This window comes from Bombus pascuorum, chromosome 2 (genome assembly GCF_905332965.1).
Source record: "Bombus pascuorum chromosome 2, iyBomPasc1.1, whole genome shotgun sequence".
Classification (NCBI taxonomy): domain Eukaryota; kingdom Metazoa; phylum Arthropoda; class Insecta; order Hymenoptera; family Apidae; genus Bombus; species Bombus pascuorum.
In genome coordinates, this window is record NC_083489.1 from 18,415,300 (window position 1) to 18,437,518 (window position 22,219).

At 35.5% G+C, this 22,219-nt stretch overlaps 1 protein-coding gene and 2 long non-coding RNA genes across 4 annotated transcripts in view; 2 read left to right on the forward strand and 1 right to left on the reverse strand.

Annotated features, from left to right (window-relative positions):
• The window catches only part of LOC132916244 (protein Wnt-4-like), a 73,271-nt gene that overhangs the window by 13,055 nt on the left and 37,997 nt on the right, over positions 1-22,219 (reverse strand). For both annotated transcript variants that reach the window (XM_060976073.1, XM_060976075.1), the window contains one exon: positions 1,558-1,738. In XM_060976073.1, coding sequence (XP_060832056.1) covers positions 1,558-1,738 — 181 coding nt within the window. The remainder of the gene's footprint in view (positions 1-1,557; positions 1,739-22,219) is intronic.
• On the forward strand, positions 6,709-7,534 carry LOC132916339 (uncharacterized). Its single transcript, XR_009660076.1, has 2 exons — positions 6,709-7,028; positions 7,104-7,534. It is a non-coding gene; the product is annotated as an uncharacterized LOC132916339 (long non-coding RNA).
• On the forward strand, positions 7,550-8,799 carry LOC132916340 (uncharacterized). The gene is made up of 3 exons (XR_009660077.1): positions 7,550-7,921; positions 8,037-8,094; positions 8,486-8,799. It is a non-coding gene; the product is annotated as an uncharacterized LOC132916340 (long non-coding RNA).

The following is a 22,219-nucleotide window of genomic DNA, read 5'->3' on the forward strand; positions in this document are numbered from 1 at the left end:
TGCATTATTATTATGTATACTACATTTGTGTCTAATGTATGCTATAAGAAATAGTTGTGAAGAAATGCTAGAATAATTATTCTTAAAATAAGAAAATGTATATTCAGGAAACTAATCCGGTGTGCTAAGGAAACTCTTTCTAATAAACGTAAAATCTGATATACAATAAATTATTGTATTATTATTATTATTATTTATTATCATATTTATTTATTACTTCTTCAACTCAAAAAAGTTTAATTTGAATATGTTAGAAGATGAAGAATTAATAGAAAAAAATAATATAATAACAGAATGTCAAAAGAATTCGAGAGAATAAATGTATGGAATAACTATCATCATAGAAATTGAAAAAGAGCGTCCGAGGAAAAAGTTGAACGTCCCCGTAACATTTAATTGTCCATGACCTCCCTTTTACGTATGCATATTTAATGGAACGGTTCAATGCGAAATTACGCTATTCGCCCCTTAACGATACTGTACATTTTTCCGTTTTTGATTTTTCGATCTTCGAAAATTAAATGCTTTGTGTATTTAGGTTTCTCACAAAATTATACTTTCGGTTCACATTAACGACGAAATTCGATGGTGGTAATGCAGAGAAACTGTTATTATTACTGAACTCTTATGGTTTTTATATCTTTCGGGTAATCAATTTTGGAAAGTAAAGAAATCTTTGAAAAATTTATCCTTGTACACTATTATATCGGAAATGTTTAATTCATCACCTAATTGACGTTAGATAATGTAAAGAAAAATTTGCTGGAACGAAAAATATGTGCAGCAAAGTGCTCCTCTGCCACTGTTTCACTTATGGCAATATTATCTAAACTTTAACTTTTTCATGCAAATCCCTTGCATTTTAGTTTCTTTAGTATAAGTTTTACACTATAGCTGCCAATAGTTCCACTTTTAAGGAAAAAAGAAGAAAAGAATCTAAAATTGATTTTCTACTAGTATCCTGTTAAAAAAAGAGCAAAGTGTAAAAGTTGTATAGACAATATCACAAACGATTAACCAACAGCGTATTAAATTAAAACAGAGAGAATTAAAAAACATAAAAGTGACAAAAAAGAATTTAAAATTGATTTCTCACTAGTTCTCTTTTACGCAGAGCGTAAAAATCATACGGCTAATATCACAAATGCTTGGCCAATAAAAATCTGATCTACGCAAAAAGAATGAAATTAAAAAAAAAGAACGAAAAACGATGAAAAGCCTGACTTCTCATTGATTCTCCGTTGGAAAATTGGTAAAGAAATGTGTAAAGATTGTACGAAGAATATCAAAAATGTTTGATCAATTAAGAAACTAACCTAAAAAAGGAACACTTAAAAAAAATAAAAATGAAATAAGTATGGGGAAAAAATGGAATATTGATTTCTCATCGGTCCTCCTTTGAAAAATCTACAAAGTGTAAAGATCGTGCGGACAATGTCGTAAACGTTCGGCCAACAGGCCGCGCGGAGGGCCGGCGAATCGAATTAGCCGCGTGCTTCCCCGGCCATTAATCCGAACGGTGAAGGAGAGAGGTTGCCCCTGCCGTGAGGTAAATACCTGCAGGACTGGCGGCGAGCGGGAGCATATCGCCTGCTGCTTCGCGGTCAGGTGCACACTCTTGCAGTTCTTTTCGGCGCTTGCCGGCCCGATCACACCCGCGCCAACGATCTGCGCTTGACCATCGCCACCGCTTCCAGAACTTGATCCGCTATTCAGTCGTGGCTCAACACCCAGATACCTGAAACAATCCCGGAAGCAGCGACCATTATTGTTATTATCCTTCGATTTCTTACGTGAACCTTCTTATGAAATCTCAACCAACTTATAGTGATAGATTTACGGAAATACTTATGTAAGTTGGAATTGATCAGAAGTGAGATTAGATTCAAGTTTCATAAACATAATATTAAAAGTACCAAATTGCTTGATATAAAAATCGAATAAAATACTAACTAATTTATTATACATATAGGTTTATGAAGTTATTTATGTAAGTTGAAGCAGAAGATGGAATGTGAGGTTAGATTGGGGTTAGGTTATAGGATTAGGTACAGATTTAGTAAGTTATTATTAATATTAGGACTATCAAATAGATAATTGTCAAATAGACAATAGATAATAGATAATTGTCATAAAATTTTAATTAAAATTATTGTATTGCTTGTAGCTTCACGAAAATATTTATATTAGTTGGAATAGAAGATGAGATGTGAGGATGAGTTATAGATTTAATGAAGTTAATGTTAGAATTATCTAATATAACGGGTTTTATTTACTTTTCTGCATTTACAAAAAAATTAATTCAGGCAATCAATGTAAGCTTCAAGTAAAAGGAAAATATTATTTTGAAAATTATCATTTAAAAAATCCAGTATATCTATATAGATTAATATTGTTCCCCTATCATTCTCGAATCACGGAATTTCCTTCTCCCCACTCTCATATCATATATTACTTGCCCACCCTGTATTTTCACGAAGCATAGAGGACAGCTACTCGGTAGCCTCGCTCGTACCGAGGCTACCCACAAAGGAACTCTCGCCGTGACGAACCACCTATAATTAGAGCAGGTATTCGAGTGAAAATTATAGAGGGGAAAAGGACGAAGGGCAACAGCTAAGGGTAACCGATGCCCGACAATATAAGAGGATCCGCAAGAACCGACAACAGGGATTGTCTACGCCGTAAGATGAGACAAGAAGACTTAACTTTCCTATCACATGAATCACATAAATCTTCAAGAATCTTGCTAATAAAAGTTATTAATTGTTTTCAATGTAAATGAAATTTTTAATATTAATATTGAATTTATATTGGTAATTACAAACTTGAAATAGTGACATAAAATATAAAATTTGATTACACATTATATTTCCATATTAGTATTAAATATTTTTTTGTCAAAATATATTGAATGCATGTATTTCGATTCATTGCGAGGAAAACATTTCGATATAATATGTTTCATAACCTCAAATTTATAGTAATGACTTTAAACATTACATTTCGTTAAAAAATATATTACTTCAGTTCATTATTGAAAGAATACTTCAATACAAATTTATATCAGTAATCATGTATACAAATTATAATGATCTAAAGCTTTTGATCCGAATTTATATCGAAAGAAGTATTTTAATAATTTCTCACTATGATTTTCCAAGTTTATATTTCTCCATAAATGTCCTATTAAGTATTTAACTATTATACTTATGAGCGGCGGTATATTTACTTGCTACAAAGGGTTTGGTTAGGGATAAAATGCTACATGAACCGGCGGCGTTTTTTTCTGCGGCGTTCATCTCCCGAAAAGTTCACGGCACCTGGGTGAAAGCGTACAAGGAATCAAAGAGGCGTGTACACGGTATATCTCAGAGAAAGCGTGTCGAATTTAATTCCTCGTAAAGCTCCATTAATTTACGGGTGGCCGCAAAGAGATCCAACATGTCCGATCATCCGGCTCAATTATCGAATTTATTTAATGCCGGCCACTCGTAATGAGTACCTGCGTGCAAAAACCTATATTCTGGTGCAGACGCGCGAAAATATCGTGTCTTCCCTACCCCTATACTCAATATATACCACATGTAGGGAGAACGATTGGTTGACTTTTCGCTTGCAATTAACTTTACCGAGGAAGATCAGTTTGCCGTTTTAAGGAGCGTACATACCAGCAAACATATTCACGAACAATGCAATATCTTTGCATAATAATAACAAGTTTGATAATAAACAAGTGAAATTTTTCAAGGGAATTGTAAAAATCATAAATTATTTTAAAATTGTAAGAGACTGTAGAAAAGAGACCTAACCTAACCTATTGCTTGTAACTTGTCAATATACCTATAATGTAATATTATTCGTTGATAAATTATTATAATTTAACAGTATCAATTAATAAAATATTGTACAAGAAAGTATTATTTTTTTTTTTGTATTTACTTCAGTATCAAATTTAAATAAATATAAAAATACAGATAAATGTTGGACTTTATATATACCAATCTAATATAATCCTAAATAACAGCAGAGGAAGGATCAGTTATAAAAAAAGTAAATAAAAGTAAAAAGAAGAGTCTAGAAGTTCGGAAACGTTCCTCCGCCTCTCGTTAATCGCGGCGTCGTTGTCGTAAGAAGAAAAAACAGGAAATATAGGGAAAAAAAGAAATAATAGAAGTGGTCCTGTCATTTTCTATTATTTTTCAAAGGTTGCCCCTCTTCAGAGCATAGGTAGCGGTCGTTTAGGCGGTAAATCTTAATGAGAATCGAGGGTGTGGCCTTGGCCGGGCCCGGGAACGATGATTGCAACCCCGTGGGCAACGTTTAAGGGAACGGGTCGTCGCGTCAACTTCTACACGTACGACACACGCCGAGGGAGTGACCAATTCTCGTGCGGACGCGCCTTCGAGCTTCCTTAATGCGAGTTTGAGAAGATTTTAATCTGCCCACGAACTCGATTACTCCCGAAGCGCCTGGCTACTCGGAATTACAGATGCGGTCTAAAGGGAAGATAAGTCAGTGTTGCTATTAATCCTTTGGGATAATTTATCTCTTATTTAAGTTAACCTCTTTCTTTCATACCTTTCATACTGATATTTACATTCATATCTTTGATATTTTTGCAATGCTGCGTATCTTTTCCTCTTTTGTTCTTTGGGCTAAGTAGAATATGTGCTGGACTTTACGAGTCGGTTTATACAATAACGAAACGAGTTCATACTTGTGCCGTCAAATGTATTTAAAAGTATTTTTAAATATATAGTACAGAATACAGAGTCAATTGTTCGCTCAAAGTCACTCGGTATAAGAATGTTCGATATTCGAACGCTAGGTAGTGCATACGTTCGCTCGATACTAATTGTCCTAAAGATCGTGTTCGTTTAGTTATACTGGTCTGGGGAGTACCGGAAAGTTTAAATTCGACTACGGTTGACGGTTGCACGTAGCGACGATATTGTTTTGTCCGGAGTTTGTTTATCGTTACGTTTTGTACATCAAGACGGTGTCAATGTCCCGAGGCAAAACAACACGAGTCGCTCTCGATTCGCATCGTCCTCTGACTCATGTGCCGCTACAAATATATAAAATGATATTTTTTACTGTAGATAAAAAAAATATAATTTTATTTATTGAGAAATTCAGTCAATATTTGAATTTTACTTTTATCAATTCTATTTCCCTGCTTTCCTTGCGAATTTTAATTTCGTAGAATGTTTAAAAATTCGTTACAAATTAAGCAACCACATTTCCTAAATACATATCTTTTAATCCGCTAGCAATGTTCAGCTTCTATTTTAAGTCACCAAAAATTATACTAAGTCGACTAATCATAATTTCTTTCTTTGACTTCCTTGAATTTCCTCCTACCACCATTTCGAATGAAACAATCACAGCATTTCTCGAATCTCTTCCTACCGCTGATATTAATTCCCTATAAGAATTTACACTCTCAAAAAAACCAGTACCACGTACCATCACCACGAAACCTCTTTCTAATCACCACCGTATCCTCCGCCAGCAATTTCAATCTCTAGCGCGGAAATCACATGAGTCATCTAACGAGGCTGACCGCTGCAACGGCGTAGGAGCGTTTATTATTTGTTTGCGCGCCAAACTCCTCCACTAGCTTCCATACCTATTTCGGATTTGTTTGACCACGGTTTATGGCTCTCTTCCCACCACCCTTCCACCCCCACAACGAAATCACGCTATTTAATATTTGAAGTTTTTGAAATATAAAGAGAAATATCTGTAGCCATAATTATCGGTAATTGTCATCGATATAAATATTTTTATTTAACAAGATCTGAAATAGAGTGAACCAAAGTTCAAGTACTATTGTACGTTATACAATGTTACGAAAGATCATAAAACCCGAAATTATAGGGACGAAGGAAGTGTCCTATATGTACGTATAGTGTATTGACATCATCGACGAGAAGATCATCCCAGTCATTTGGAGTATCGATGTTTATGAAAAGGCTAAGCCGATGGTTAAATACGAGATTTTGTTGGTCGGCTAGCCTTAAATACGTGTTAGTCGCGCAATATTGCAATCAATAGGCGGTTGGCGATATGGTTCGGGTGGCCGGCTCTTATGGGGAAAAGGTATCGACGGTTCATCGACTAACGCGGTCAAGGTTAGATAGACCAGAGACGGAGGAAGATAAATACACATATATATATACATAAATGGTTGTAGGAATGTAGATAGAGGTTTTGCAAGAATCCTCGATCTAAAGAATTCTTAGAATGAATTCGTGGGACGAATTTACGATGCAGTGTGTACATTACGATGTAATTTACATAGCGTGATACATAGAATTTAAAATATACTGAAACAAAGATCTAAAATTTAAGGAATATTTTAAAGAAGAAATTCTAGTGCAACTATGATTATAATGTATAAGTACATGCATGGAATTTACAATATATTAAATAAAAGATTTGAAAAGTTATCAGTTTAGGGTCTAGGGAATTTTTTTTTGAATTCTCAGATTCAGAAAAAACTGTCATTACTTTATAAAGCATTAAATAATTTTCATTATATATTATTTAACATAACAATTTGATACAATTTTATTAAGTATTCTCATTTTAAAATTTCACAGGAAGTTCAATTGTTGTCATAAACAATAATATCAAAAACCAATGACAAAATCGAATACGTATTCCGTTTAATCGAATTCCACAGAAACAAAGCCACAAGTTTAAAAAGGATCGCTTCCCGCACAACCAACCGCAGTTGGCCGCTGAAGACGATCAAAAAACCGCAAAAACTTGATCCCGCGGGAGGACTCCGTTTACCCAGACAAATCGTTCGAAATGGAATCATGGGCAAACGATACCACGCAGGATGTCACCGTCGCACTAGATAACCAGCGTCGAGCGGTGGGGAAGGAGGCAAAGTGAACAAATGGAGAAAAGGATGCAACAGTCGAGTGCACACTCTGTTCGGGGTAAGGTCTCGCGGTGAGCTACGGATATTCGAGATGGTTAGAGAATAAAGAACCGACCAAAGGAAAAAAGTAATGGAAAAGAATGAAACTATAATTGAAAAATGAACAGGGCAAGGCAAACAGATTAACATGTATGAATAACAGATAGGTTAGATGTAACATGTATGAGCTGCAATCAGGATGCAATCTGATTTTGCCATCAACGGAGTGAAGCAATTGAATTGAAATCATGTAAGGATATGTTGGAAAAGATGAAAGTAAAATGTGAAAAGGTGGTACATGAGACAAAATAAACAAGTTTAGTTGTACTATGTTATAACTTATAATGTAACATACATATAGACTGCAATCTGCACTTGCAATTTGTTTGAATTGGAACCATATACATACTGACATTCATTTTTCATTCTTTATTAGTTTCGTTTATATTGTCTACAGTCTACATTTTAGGAAGAGGATTGACATGGCAATTTTGATGATATGTAGATGTACAGTACACATATTATATACTATATCATAACATAAATTTGTTGTATGGAGGTTATCTATGAATAAATTATGAACGTTCAGGCAAACTCAAGTTTTTCTGATCCCAATAAAAGAAGTGAATGCTAATTAGAGATTTGTTTCACTCTCTGAATATTATATTAAATACTTTACATTGAATATCTTTTGTACATCTTTGCACATTTAATTTTCCTGTAAATACAATAACATTTACCGCCCATCAATAATATTTTACATCCTAACCTCTTCAAAAAGCCACACAACAAATCTTATAACACGATTAATTACAATACCATTCCCCAATAGGTACATTACAGATAAACAACGGATTTTTATATTACATTTAGGGGTACAAAAATCTACAGACTGTATATAATCCAGAAAAATAATAAAATATCCAATGCTCTGTCCAAAGTATTCTTTTTTAATTTTTATTGGATGAAACAAATTTCTATGTAAGTTTCATTTCTTTAGTCCTGTTCATAAAAACATAAAACTGTATAAAAATTCGCAGTCTAATTGTAAATAAAGTAACCAATCTCAACCTAATCTAAATTATCAATTGTTCAGGTGCACAAGATTAGGTGATTCACCCAGAGTACAAAGAAAGGGTGGAGGTGGGGTTAAGGTAAGTACATATAGGAGGAGGGAGAATAATAATTCGACAAAGCGGCGGTCGGAAAGAAAGAAATCCATATTCAGATCCGATGATGTATCCGGGACCGCGGGAGGGCTGCTCCCCATTCAAAGGGGAGGAGGTAAAGGGAAGCAAGCCTATGGAAGAGGAAAGGAAGGAGGAAGCCGCGTGAACGTGCACTAGGTCCCACCACTACTATATACTCACCTCACCCTTTTCACATCTTTCTTCTCTTTTTCTATCTTTCTCTGTTCGTACAGAGAGTATATGCCGCGTTTTGCCTTTATCATCGGCGGCGGCGGCAAACCCTTAGCCGCGCCACGATTATGATTCCGATTATTATGATTATGATTATGATTATGATTATTATGATTATTGTTAGGTGGAGGTATCGCGTTGCCGTCACGGGCACGTCGACCCGTGCTTTGTCCACGTGACAGCGATAGGGCCCATTTATGTCGAGAACACACACTCCACGCCAACGTTATAATGGAGGATAAATCCAGCCGAAAAGACCACAATACATACATCGTTCCGTCGTAGCATTAACCGGTAAGCTACCGGATATTATCGGTTCTATGTGGATGGTTTTATATATTTCTGTATGTACGTTTGGATGTGTATGTATATAACGTAAATTGTATAGTATAGGGAATGTAATATTTTTAGCATGGCGTGATGAAAGAAAAGTTTTAGATTAGCTGTTCCACTTGGTATTTTAATTTTTATTTTACGCTTTTAATATTTTCATTAACAATTTTTGTTTTGTGTTTACACATCATTTTTACTAAATTTTTTAGACATCCAAGTTGGGAATTCTTTCTTTCAAATTCTTCAAGTATTGATCAATTCTTTTTTATCAGAGAAATATTTAATTCCGTTGAAGATTCTTAAGACATCGGTGCAAGAAATTCAAACTTTCAACTAGCTTTGTTCAAAACTCTTTCTAGAAAATTTCTAGAAAGTCCAGATGCTGCTTAAAAAATAATGAAACTAATAAATCTATTCCAAATTCGTATCTCATCAAAAATGGAAGCTACAATTATAATATTCTTATTTTCCAGCAAAATCTAGAAAAATCTCAGTTCCGTCTAAAAAGCGAAGGACGCAGCAAACTTTCAAGCGTGAGTGTATGGAGGTTTTAAAAATCCTATTCTAAAAATTCCGAGAAAATCAGCCTTCTAGAAACCATTCCTACATGAAGAAACACTCTACACCACTCGAACCAGTTCGATAACCTAACCCAGCTTCCTCTTGCCATACCTATACAACCCTCTCCTTCACTCGTCACTGACGAACAACCTCGTCTACTTCATCTTCAAAGAGACAACAACCTCACTCTTCGATAGGCTGTTACTGCTAGACGGAAAAATTGTAATCGGATCCGTTTCGAGCAGAAGGAGCAGGAAACACGAAGAAGAGTTTCAAAAAGACGTCGCAAAGAGAACTGGAACCGCTACCGACGATGATCAGACAACATCTATCGTCGACGCGGTCGTAAACCGACGATACCAGACGAAAAGTCGACCGTTCGTCAGGTTGTCTGGCTAAGATTCGCTGCCGTGGTTCCGTTTACAAACCCACAGAAAGGAACGTAGATAAATACTCATGGGCGGCTCTTACAGTTTTACGACCGTACCACGGTTCTACGTTTGCCCGCTCTATTTGGCTAACGACAATTCCGATCTGCATTTCCTCAAACCGAAACTATCCTTATCGCCCTCTGAGATTTCTCGTGGCATCTGGTGAATCGCGCGTGGAATGCGCTTGGCAACGCTTCCGCGTGTCTTTTAGCCGTTTTATTGATGGTGTACAACAAGTACTACACAGGATTATGTAATTTTGTATTTATAGAAATTCGGATATAAGTTAGTTTTAGTACGTGATGTAGTGTTTCAGGAATTCCCGAAGAAAATTTTTCGGTGAAATTAGAATACAGAATCCCTTGTTTTTCAATGTCTTGGATCGTACGTTTTAGAAATATTCAAATAAAATTTTAGAATTTGTCTATAGGAGATTTTTAATCGATGTTTTAAGCTTAGATATTTAAAGGATTTTTAAAAAATACTTGTGGAAGAATTGGGAGAAATATGGCTTTTCTTTCCTTTCTGTTATTTCCTCTTTGTTAATTTCTTAAACTAGGTAAACTAGACGGATAAAATTTTTTGTCGTGAAAGCTCGTCTGGGCTGCTTAAAATAATCCAGACAAATGAGCATTACTGAGCATAACAAATGAGACATTTTTATTAAGCGGTGCTTTAGAAGCGTTCGCAGAAAGCTTTGAATAGAATTAAAATATAGAATCTTCTCTTATCAATATCTTGGGCTGTATTTTCAAGATTGTCAAAGGAACTGTGTTTTAAATATAATTTTTGAAGAAGACTTCCGGGGAACTTGAAAGAAATCTGGTATTTTTATTTGAAATGAAACTTTTGGACAGAATTGAAAGCAATATAGAATTTCTTAATCAATAGATATTTTTTAATGAATCTTCCATTAAGACAAACTGAAAAGTTCCTGCACAACTTCTACTTTCATATTTAATTCTTCTATAAAATGTCTAGACGTAATAGATCCAGGAACTTTTGCGACTTTCTGAATGCTTCATCCCCCAATCGTTTCATCCCATCTCCTACTGTACGTGTCATCGTCGATCAGGATTAATTAGCCGGAAGGAAAGACACGGATCGTGATTCCTCTATGAACATAGAGCACGGTGCTCGTGCACATTCAACGAGAGGAAACTTCACCTCGATGTTCCCGCCGCAATCTAATGGTCACCCTTCGGGCAGAGTTTTGGCCCGGGGGCCATCCCCTTTTTTCGCCGTGAAAGTCACGAGGGGGCCACTTTGGATAGAATGAGATACGAACGAGGAACGTTGCATAAGTATAATGCCGGCAGAGAAAAGGGGGATGTTCGGTAATCGATACTAATTAGGACGAGGTAAAGTTTCGGTTGTGAGAGGAACAGCGGCTATGGTATTTGTTAGAACACATATACACGTATAATTATACGCAGTGGCTAATTATTATCCACTGAAAAGATTCTTTTGAGTTTTTATTAATATGTTCTTCATTAATACGTGAGGTAATGGTGCTTAAAGAATATTACTTTAGGAATTGTTATATAATATATGTAATATGTTACGTCGCGTGAAATGGCCCGTGTGACGTCCCTCCTGGTCTGGTCGCCAAGGCCCACACATCGTTACACTGACCCACAATAAACCTAAGGGACCATCATAAACCGACTCTTTTTGGCTTAATTTCGATTTATGAATGGTCCTTAAAACAGTCCTTAGGTTTATTGCACGCTCTTGCAAATTCCGGAGAAAGCGGATGTTTGTCTAACAGAAAAGCAGGTTTTTCCCATGAACAAGGATACCCATGAGCCAGGAGACTTTCTTCTCATATTTTTACTTATTAACGTTGACTATAACCAATGGGTATCGCGGATCGTTACCCTTATTTTCCTACCGAAAAATGGGAGCAACGAATCCGCGTTCTTAGTTCAAAAAGGCACACCCACACCGAGCTCTCCTCCGTAATAGCACGAGACGAGTCTTCACTGTTCATCCAATTTTCGTGTAGTCGACTCAACTCTTGTCATCTTTCACTCTCGGCGCAGTCATCTACTGTTGCTATAAACTTAGATCAGTCAACTCTAATGTTCTTACAAACTTTGTGCAGACCACTTAACTTTTCCTATAATCTTAGGACAGTCCTCACTACGGTCTACGCGACATCAATTTAATCTACTCTCTACTTATACGACTCAACTATCAAGTCCACAACTATCAACTGTTTATATCAAATATATCTTCCGACACGGCACGATATTAAGTGTGACAAGTTATTGAAAATATAAATATTATAGAGCTGTTGATTACAGTTTTATTCCACAACAAACAGCCCTATTGTAAAAAATAAGGGGATCGACCTGTTCGTGGTGTCGATTGTTATAATCGTAACGGGAATTCACGACACCCGTTGACGCGCTTCATCGCGATCGCGTCTCCCCGCGACTGGGAGAAAATACATAATATGATGTATAATAATAATTTGTGATAGTAATTTTCATCCCTTAAGAGCTCATCAATATTAGTTTTATTATTAATATTATTTTATAGTATATATATAGTACTATATATAATAATAAATAATATTATAAAATAATATTTATTAAAATATTAAAATATAACAACATTAAATTATAATTAATGATAATATTTAATAATAATATTATAAAATAAATAATAATTATATAATAATAATTATTATTTTATAATATTATTTATTATTAATAATAGAATTATTGTTTGAATTCTTAAAGATTGAAAGACATATTCATTGTTAAACCGTGGACTTATATATTTAAGCATTAAATAACTCAGGTTTATGTATTTAAATATGCAAATTAAATATGTAAAAATGTACAGGATATATTCAATATGTAAAAGTACAAAATATATGTAAAATTGAGTATTTATTATAATATATGAAGGGTGAAAGAAATTCCTATTTAGGAATTGTATCCAGAGAAGTATAAAGTTGTATGAATATTTATAATCTATCTCTAATATTAATTTCACTCTACAAAGAGAAGAATGATACAAGAAATTACAAGAAAGATGATACATTCCTGATAGCCAAAATATTAGGTCGTGCAAAAAGTTTCTTTCGTTTTATAAGGAAATAATGCATGCACAATATTTTCCGTTTTATATTATTTTGTCGAATTACGTATGATCCATTTTGTTCTATCAAAATAAAGATCACAACGTTCGATAGGTTAGGTTTCATGTTTGTATAAAGATACATCGTTGTAAGAGACGTGTCTGTAAATGAAAGACACTTTTCGAACAACCTAATAGAAAAAGGAAAAGGAAAAAAAGAATGCGGGGGAGGGGGAGAATAGAACAAGAATTCTTCTATTCTCTTTAACCATATCTAGAGCTATTGATAGGTTAAGCTTCTAGAGCGTGTACTCTAATGGGTTGCACATAAATCATTCGAGACAATAAAAATTATCACCGAATAGGTGTCCCGAGGGTCTGCTTACAATGTTTCGACGGAAAGGGTTCTCGAAATAATGGGGACGTCATAAAACTTATCTCATCTAACCATGGATATGAGCAGCTTATCGTTTAACTCTTGTCCTCCTTCCCTCGTACCTTTTCCATGAAAATTCCATTTCATCATTTTTCACCTTTCGTCGCGATAACTTTGAGTAAAAAACTATATTAACTTGAAATTGTAGAATGATTTAGATTATTTCGTTGAAAAGGAAAATTAATTATAATTGTTCTATCGAACACAGAATATATTGAATTCTTAATTTTAATTTCTACTTTTCTGTCTTTTTAATTTCAATTTTTATGCTGGAAATTAAAAAAAGAAATTTGCAATTGCAAAATGATTGAATAAAATCGAACGTGCAATATCGGTCCATGAAATTCAAATTTTCAAAGGTAAGGTTTTCAAATGTATAAGGAAGAGAAGCTGAGTTACGAGGAATTCAGCGAGTGACTTCAACGTGTTTCAGCGAGTAAAATATTCCGGATATCGCGGGCTCGTCAATCGATTTCCGGTCAGCTAATTTTTTTTCAGAAGGAAAACAAGTCAGCTTGATAGCTTGAGCACGCAGAATCTAACAAGATATAGGCGGAGGAATTAGCTGTAACAAGATTAAAGCTTTTAAACGGAACGCGCGCAGTAGCTCCGCACAAGATTAACCGCGAAAGAGTAGACCAAGAGAGTTATAGATATTGCATTCGGTACCCTCTCCTATCTTTGCCATAATATTTGTCTTTTTACAACGACCACCTTTTTACGTTAGATAAAATCTTGCATTAAATATAAAGCACGTCTCGCTCAAATCGAATATTTAAATTACCTTTATTGCTGTTGATGATAAAAAAGAATGACTAGGAAAAGTTTATATAGTTCCAAGACCTGTCCAAAACATCTATTGATGATGAAAAAAATGTTTCCTCAGAGTTATGCTAGAAGTCAAGATCATCGAAGTTCATTCATCTTGGAACAGACTAATATTGCCCTTATGTAGGTTATGTGAAAATTTTTCTATATAAATGTATATATACAAAATTGCACAATGAATACATTAATACGTTCGTACATAATCGATACATTATACCGTGTCCTAATTTCTACAAATAGCCTTTAATACGTTGCCTGCTGTGAAAAGTACAACATGGTGCATAATACATATTTGAGGAATCAACGCGTCGAAAACACCAAAAAGAAATCGCAGCGCAAAGAATTCTAGAAATGAAACACTTGGCCATCCCTCTTTGCTATGCCCCATCGGCTACCAATTTGCTCGCGTTTATTAGATCCACACGGAACGCAACACATCTCCTCCCACTTCGCAGGCACGGTGCGTCTTCGCTAAATCCTCCCCACTCCTTCTCAAGACAGCACACGCGAGCCTAACGAATCGTAAGTTGCGCTCGATAATCGATAACCTCTCACCGGCGTTACTCGTTACATTCCCTCATTCCACGAGCATTTCCCCTGTCTCTCATTTTTCAACTTCCTACACGTCTTTTCTACGGCATAAACCAGCGGTTCTTAATCTTTTGTGTACCACGGGTCTTTAAATAATTTTTCGTTGTCGCGGATTCCCAAGACTAAAATCAACACTTAGATCCGTAATGCGCCTGAAACGTGTATATCTAAAATATTCATCAATTGCTCGTCAACAAGCTTCAAATTTGGAGAGAAGTGATTTATTATAAATAGACTGCAGATTTTATGCATTTTTATATCCTTATGAGCATAACTAAAGGAATGGAACGCAAATACAAATGTTTCATGTTTAAATATCATAATAAATATTCTACCTTAAATATTTTATATACTTTTGCATATTGTATGTGTATTTTTGTCAAGTATCTCATAAATGCATAAAAATCCACAGTCTAATTATAAATAAATAAAAACGCAGATAATTATTCCTTATTCGAAAAATGACTACTTCCGCGTGTGAGAAACACGCAGCACCTCTGAGATGCTTCGCGGGTGACAGGTTAAGAACCACTGCCATAAACCATAACGACACGTGATCCTCCGTCGTTCCCATTGTCGCGGTCGAATGGTTAAAAACGTTTCCCGCGTAACGAGACCAGAGGTCGATAGAGTGAAAAAAGAAAGAGGAGGAAGAAGAAAACTGTGGAGAAAGAGCCAGAATATAAGAGAGACGATGGTGAAGCGGAGAAGGGAATAATCCGGCTTTCAACCGGCGCTTTCAAGAATTTAACGTTCCAGAAAGATTACGCAACAAAACGGATAGGTTGGGGGAGGGAGTAGGGGTTGATGGTGAAAGAGTGGGGAGAAGTGCAAGAAGAAAAAGAATGGTGGATTACGTCACGAACTCTTCTGTATACTCGTCGATCGTATGTAGTTGGTACGCGAACCGATGTATCGGCTCTTCTCGAGGGGATCGGCGAATCATTTACCGGGCTGCTTAAAACAAGGCCAATCTTAATTAGGGGATGCACCGGCGGATATATTCCCATGGGATCCCCATTGTTCCCTCCCTTTTTGCACCGTTCTGCGGTGCGGTGCACGCCAGAGAGAGAACACCGTCTACGCGGATGTGGTGCGTCTAAAGGTGCACGCCCCCGTGCCCCTGGGATATCAAGTAGAGTACTACCGGTCTCCTCCGGCGTTTACCATGGAACAAAATTCCTTGGATCGACGGTGGATCCCGTATGCGCGCAACGCGCATGCGCGTGGGCGAGTGACATTAATATGTTTTCACGTGATAATACAAGTTATCATGTTTACTATTATGGTAAAGTTTGACATAATCACATTTAGTTACCCTTAATTCTTTACAAGCTTAGAAATGAATCTAACACTTCATTGTATTTCATTTTTTGGATTAATATACTTTAAGGTTATATCTTAATTTAATAGAAATATGACAATGTAGTCTGAAGTTTTAAACGAATTTGAATCCCAAAAGCTTTTGAAAGTAACTTATTGATTATGAATCAATGAAAGAAATGAATCAAGAGGAAATGTCAATGAAAGGAATGATACCTAACTTGTCACCAGCAGTTCTAATATGAAATTATTGAGTGTCGCAGTGAAAAGATACTCATTATTCATTGTATATTGACTTGTAAATAACATAGATTACAACCTAGCTTGATAACTCATACTTTTTTTGATAAATAAAAATAAATACTACAATTTCCAAGCAATACAGACTTATTATTCGTTATATATTGACTAGCAATTAAAATAAATTGCAATCTAGCATGATAAATAACGCCTATAATTTCCAAGTGATATGGTATTAATTTGACGACTACGCGTTTCACGCGTGAGCGCTGCTTAACAGCCCGATAACCTGAACCAACACTGTGTTTTCATCTGATTGCTATACTCCATCAATTCTAGCAGCGCTGACCAAACCTTACTGACCAAACAGATTGACTTAAAATTGAAAACGAGCTAAGATATCAATACCAATATAGAAGGGACGTATTCTTCATAGGTTATGTAGTATTTTGATGCATCGAGACATGATGTATATAGCTAACATGTTATAACAACGGAGATTGAGTGGGGAAAGTCCCAATACGCGCATCAAATGAATGCACAGACCTGTTGTAACATCACTGACGATTCGTTTATCGTCAACACCGGCGAAATCAGCGCGTGCTTGTTTTCTCAGAAAACAGTGGAAATAAACAACGATGGATAATTTAATTACATGTTCCTAGCGATCATGGAGTGGCTACGCAAACATGAAACCCGGCCAGATTAAATATATCCGCGTGCGTGATTGGCAAACACGTTGTGTAACGTGATATTCAACACGGTGGAACGATGATGACCAGTTGAAACAATGAACTTCACTCTTTTTTGATATTCATATGGGTTTGTTTGTGGAACTATATAAATATTGTGAATATTGTTCCATCGAAGTTGGAGTAATTCTGATGCCTGTTATTGTAGGAGTTTGTTTTGTGATGGAGAGTATTTAATTGAGTTCGAGGAGATTATTGATAGTAAAGTTAAGTATGGTGCGTTTAATGAAAAGGTATTTTTACTGGAATATCTTTTGACAAAGTTTTACTTAATATATATTATAAAAATAAATATTATAGCGAAAATAATTTTAGTAAATCTCGAGGTAACAAATAAAATCACTAGACTTTCCATTAATTTATTAGAAGATACGATTCTTTAAAATTCCTAAATAGATTTATTTTTAATATTTAAGAACGTTAGTAGATTATTTAATTTGTTATACATAATGTCTTTCTTTAAATAATAAAATAAATAGATCTGTGCAAGAAGGCAAGAATGTCTAAATGCTCGATGAAACAAAAAGATTCGTAGTCAGCAACATTTTAAATCAGTGATTTCATTTCAAAGGCGGCCAAAGAACAAAAGCATTCACTACACGCTTCATTTTCTTCACCGTACCTTCCTACTGTCCCGCCCCTGGTCGGATTTTTCATTTCTTAAAAGCCTGCCTATCTCTATCCCTTATCGTACAATCTAAATTAAAACTATCTGGGACAACAGCACGAAAACCTGCCAATATAACTACATATCAATACCATTTTCTCAACCTTCCACCCCCCTCTCTCAACTCAGTCAAATAATTCTACCAGTTAAATGACACCAATGAATCGTGATAAACAGCAATGGGAAATCATACTCTACTAAATCACAAATTCAGTGATGAAGGGAACAATATGAAGTATTTTATATTTCCTTTTTAAATTTTGTACAATTTTTTCCCTTAGCTTATTTAAATTTATATTCTAACTAATTTTTTCTGTCATTATCAATCAAATAAATATATTTTATCATTAACAGAAATATAGGTTGTGAAACAAAAATTTTATATTTAGTTACTGGAAAATTATTTGCTGTGTAAGACTACAAAAACAATTTTGTTCACAGTTGCACAAATCTAAAATGATTACTATTTTATATTAGTGACTAGAAATTTTGTAAACATAGATAATATCAAAAATCTACTGCTGCTTTTACTGCTATTAGTTTGCATTCTAAACACTAAGTTCTCTTTCAAAATCTCTGGTAACTAATATTACTTGAAAAAAATAAAAATAACGATAACAATTAATAAATTCAAGGACTACCATTTTATACTTTAATTTCCCATCATACGTTAATTATAAATATATATTAAATGTAAATAATATTATTAATCTTTACTTGTATTTTTTAATCCAATTCAAAAATCTCACTGACATCACTGGTAACCAAAACAGTAATAATAATACTAATAACTCGTATAAATTGGAGATTCCATATTTCCTCATGTACCATCATGTCCACCCTCTCCCCGCTAAGACCCACTCATCGGTATAGACAGCACGGTGGTGCGCGAAAACAGTCAGTGTTGGTTCAGGCGTTGGTTTTGCGGTGGGTTAAGGCTCGTTCACGCGTGAAACAAGGAGTCCTGGCCTGGGATCTTAACGCTCGGTTTGACAAACGTTCTCGTTGCTTGCATTAGCATATTGCGATTTACATTTCCCTGTATTATCGACCCCTAACCATTCATGTTGTTTTGTTCAGCCTCTGTATCTATTCGTTTCACTCTGCCTCCTCCCTTTCTACTCTGCTTTGAATTTTGTGTATTTCGCCTAAAGCAAATAATAATAGATGAATTGCGCGAAATAAAGAATATTATGATCTTGGTATAACACCGAGTTGATGAAAGAAGATGCGACGCAAACGATACCGAACGATCGATCGATTTTACCGTCTATCCATAACTCGATTCAATTCAGCTGAATCGGTTTATAGTTAATTTATGGCTGGGGGTAAAGCTAAATATTATGGGGAGAACCATTTGAAGAGTTATTGATGGAGAAATCAGGAGAAGTCAGTGTTTGGGAAATTGAAGAAAATTGAGATTATCGATATGGTGTTAAGATTTTATATATTCTCTTTTTATTCGTTGTCACTCAACTGAGCCATCTTGCAGAACCGAGCTAATATTATTAATGAAACTTTACAGGATAAGAGTACTAATAAGGTACTAACAATCCATAATAGCAGCAAGTTTGATAATAAAACAAATGAAATAATATATGCAGATTTTATAAATTAGAGGTTATATTCCACAAAATTAACAGTAAATAAAGTAAGAGTCCGTACCAATGAGTTTGATAAATGATTTAATTGAATGGATGAAATTGGAAATAACACTCATCATTGATTTCTTATTAGACTTTGAAATTCTACTTCACTTATTCTTTCGTCACATTAGACCCTAGATATATTTACTAATCGACTTTTAATTTCTTAATTAATAGTTTACAATGAAATTGAAAATTTATTATTAATGTTTGATTAACCCTGAAAACTCTATGAATTTCACTTTCTTCACTCTCACTTCACTTTTTACAATTCAATAATCAAATTGTAATTTATTAATTATTAATCTATATCAGCAAGCAAGAAAATTTTGTCAATAAAAACGAACAGTAAAACTGTCGCACACTCAATCGTGAAAGAATAGAATTCATGAAGGGAGGACCCGGAAACTATCGCAATACAAACACCCGTTGGCTGATCATCATACAATGTTGCAGCTGATTACGAGCAACCACGCGTGTCTGCACAGCAAATCACGCTTCTACACTCTCTATACATCTGTCAATGGCATCCTTTTCCGTGAGTAGGTGGTTACAGAAGAAACCATAAGAATTACCGTGAATCCCGAACCAACGAAACAGGTATGTATTCGAGATATCAGAAAATGCTACTCTCGTGTAACGAGGAATTCGAGATAAGTGGCAATATTAAAATCGTGCTGCGAATCCATCTTGCGCCTGTATACCTTCCGTTCGATTCGCTTTAGGGATCGCGATTCCGTTAGACTTCCTGCCGGCTAAAGGCCACTCGAGTGTTTCGGGGTCAATAGTCGAATTTCCTCGAGGGGAATTACTTTCTACGATGGTTTCTTTCTCTTTGTATGGCACTTAGAACCTTCGTGTGAAGTGGCATGCTTGTCTTATATCTACTGCTATCTGAAATATATGTAGTTTTGTCTCTTTTAATTTTGAGGTTATAATGTTTAAGTCCGATTATATTTCACATCTTGGAATTATCAGATAGCAGAAATTCTTGCTTGCGAGCAATATTAAGTAATAATAACGAGGTTTACGTTATATTAATTTATTGCTACAGTCCTGATATAATAATAGATTCTAGATCTGATTCTAGTCTTACCTTCTACGAATAAAATCATTAATTAGTATTAGTACTAATAAAAAAACGTATCCAATTTCCAAATTATACGATACGTAATTAATAATATTTGGATTTATCTTAAAACAAGTGTCTATAATACATATTCAATAATCTACAAGACTATATTGAGCAATCGAAACCAGTCGTTCGCAAGTTCTACTCACCAAACACATCCTTCACTTCTAATCTACCTATACACCTCCAAAAAGAGCCAAATACGTATTACTTTCTGAGAAGACATAATTCATAAGTGGTTGAAGCGGAAACGAGCACTGGATTATCCCGTATAAATTCATCCGGCAATGGCCTGATAAAGAATGCGCCCGCCTATATATAACCTGTGCGAAACGATCACCGAAAGCCAAAGGCGGATCGTTGGGTCCGTTGGCGAAATGGATGAAAAAACAGTGGGCAGAGGGCGCCGCGTGCTTGTGGACAAACCACGACGGGAGGGGCCACGCGTGTGGGCGGCATGGCGGGTGTCGACGAAGGCATCGGAAGCGCGATTTATCGCGCGCGCACTCCGTGAAGAAAGAGTCGTTCTGCTGGTGGTCGTTAATTCTTGTCGCACGTGTCCCACTGCTTTGATCACGCGAGTATGCTAATTGCCGTCCGACGCCCACTCGCCGCCAAGGCATGGGACATTGCAGAGAACCAACAGGAAGAAGAGGAAGAAGAAGAAGAGGATGAAGGGTGGAAAAGAAGATCGAGGTACTGCAAAGAGGAAAAGGAAGAAGAAAAATTAGAGGAAGAGAAGAGACTTTGACTTGGTCGAGTGGATGGCTTTGCCGCTCTCCACTGGCATGTACACTCTGTTGGCACATGCGCGAGCACCGGCCACAAGACACCGAGACTACACACCGAGAAGCGTGCATGGGATAATCGGGTTGTCTTGACTTCTTGTCGCAGATCCTCTTCGACACGTAGATTCGTTCCAAGGAGGGGGCACCGAATGAATACGCTGAATCGCTTTGATGGCTGGTTCCAGTATAAAGATGAATTTTTATAGAGGTGATTAGAATGAAGGCTTGAATGGAGAGCAGGGTTTGGCATAATAAATGGGAGGAATATTAGATTTTACGTTGCTGCAGGAAGTTCCATATAGTTTGAGATTAGAAAAAGAGTTATCGTAAATAAATCCTAATTCGTCATGCTGTTGTAAGCGTAGAGTATGTATAGAAAAATGAATTTATTTGAAAGCAATTCGAGATCGATGTAGTTATTGATGTGATTAGTTGGTATATTAAGATTCTTTTCATGAAGAAATTTAAGATAAAGGAAGAATTGAATTTTAAATGTACATGTATGTTGGGAATTAAATGCTGGAAGAGATAACAGATTCCATTATCGAAAAAGCTGTTTGAAAAGTAAATTACAGTAGATAAGACAGATTACAAACATCGTGTTAGAGTCACACCTGCGGAGACTTTATTCGAAAGCAAATTGTAAACTTTCGATAGAAACGTTTCAGAGAAACCAGATTCGATTACCTAAAACCGAACTTGATCAAATATCATACACGTTATCAAAATTTACAGAAAATAATCCAATTCCTAAAACCGTATTTTATCCCAGAAACTCACAAATTCCGACATATCTAATTTCATAGAAACACGACTTGTAGAAAAAGTACACAAAATTCAATAGTATATGTAATAGTTACACAATCTACACTTTCGAATTCAATTCTTTTCTACAAAAACTTTCCATTTTATATCGCAGCTTCTATGAAAACACATAATATACCAAAGCGATTCTCAACAAGGAAACAAAGTATACCTGTGGTTTTCCAAGCGGGCGGTGAGAGCGGCGGTGCACGCGTCGCTTGCAGAAACGTTTC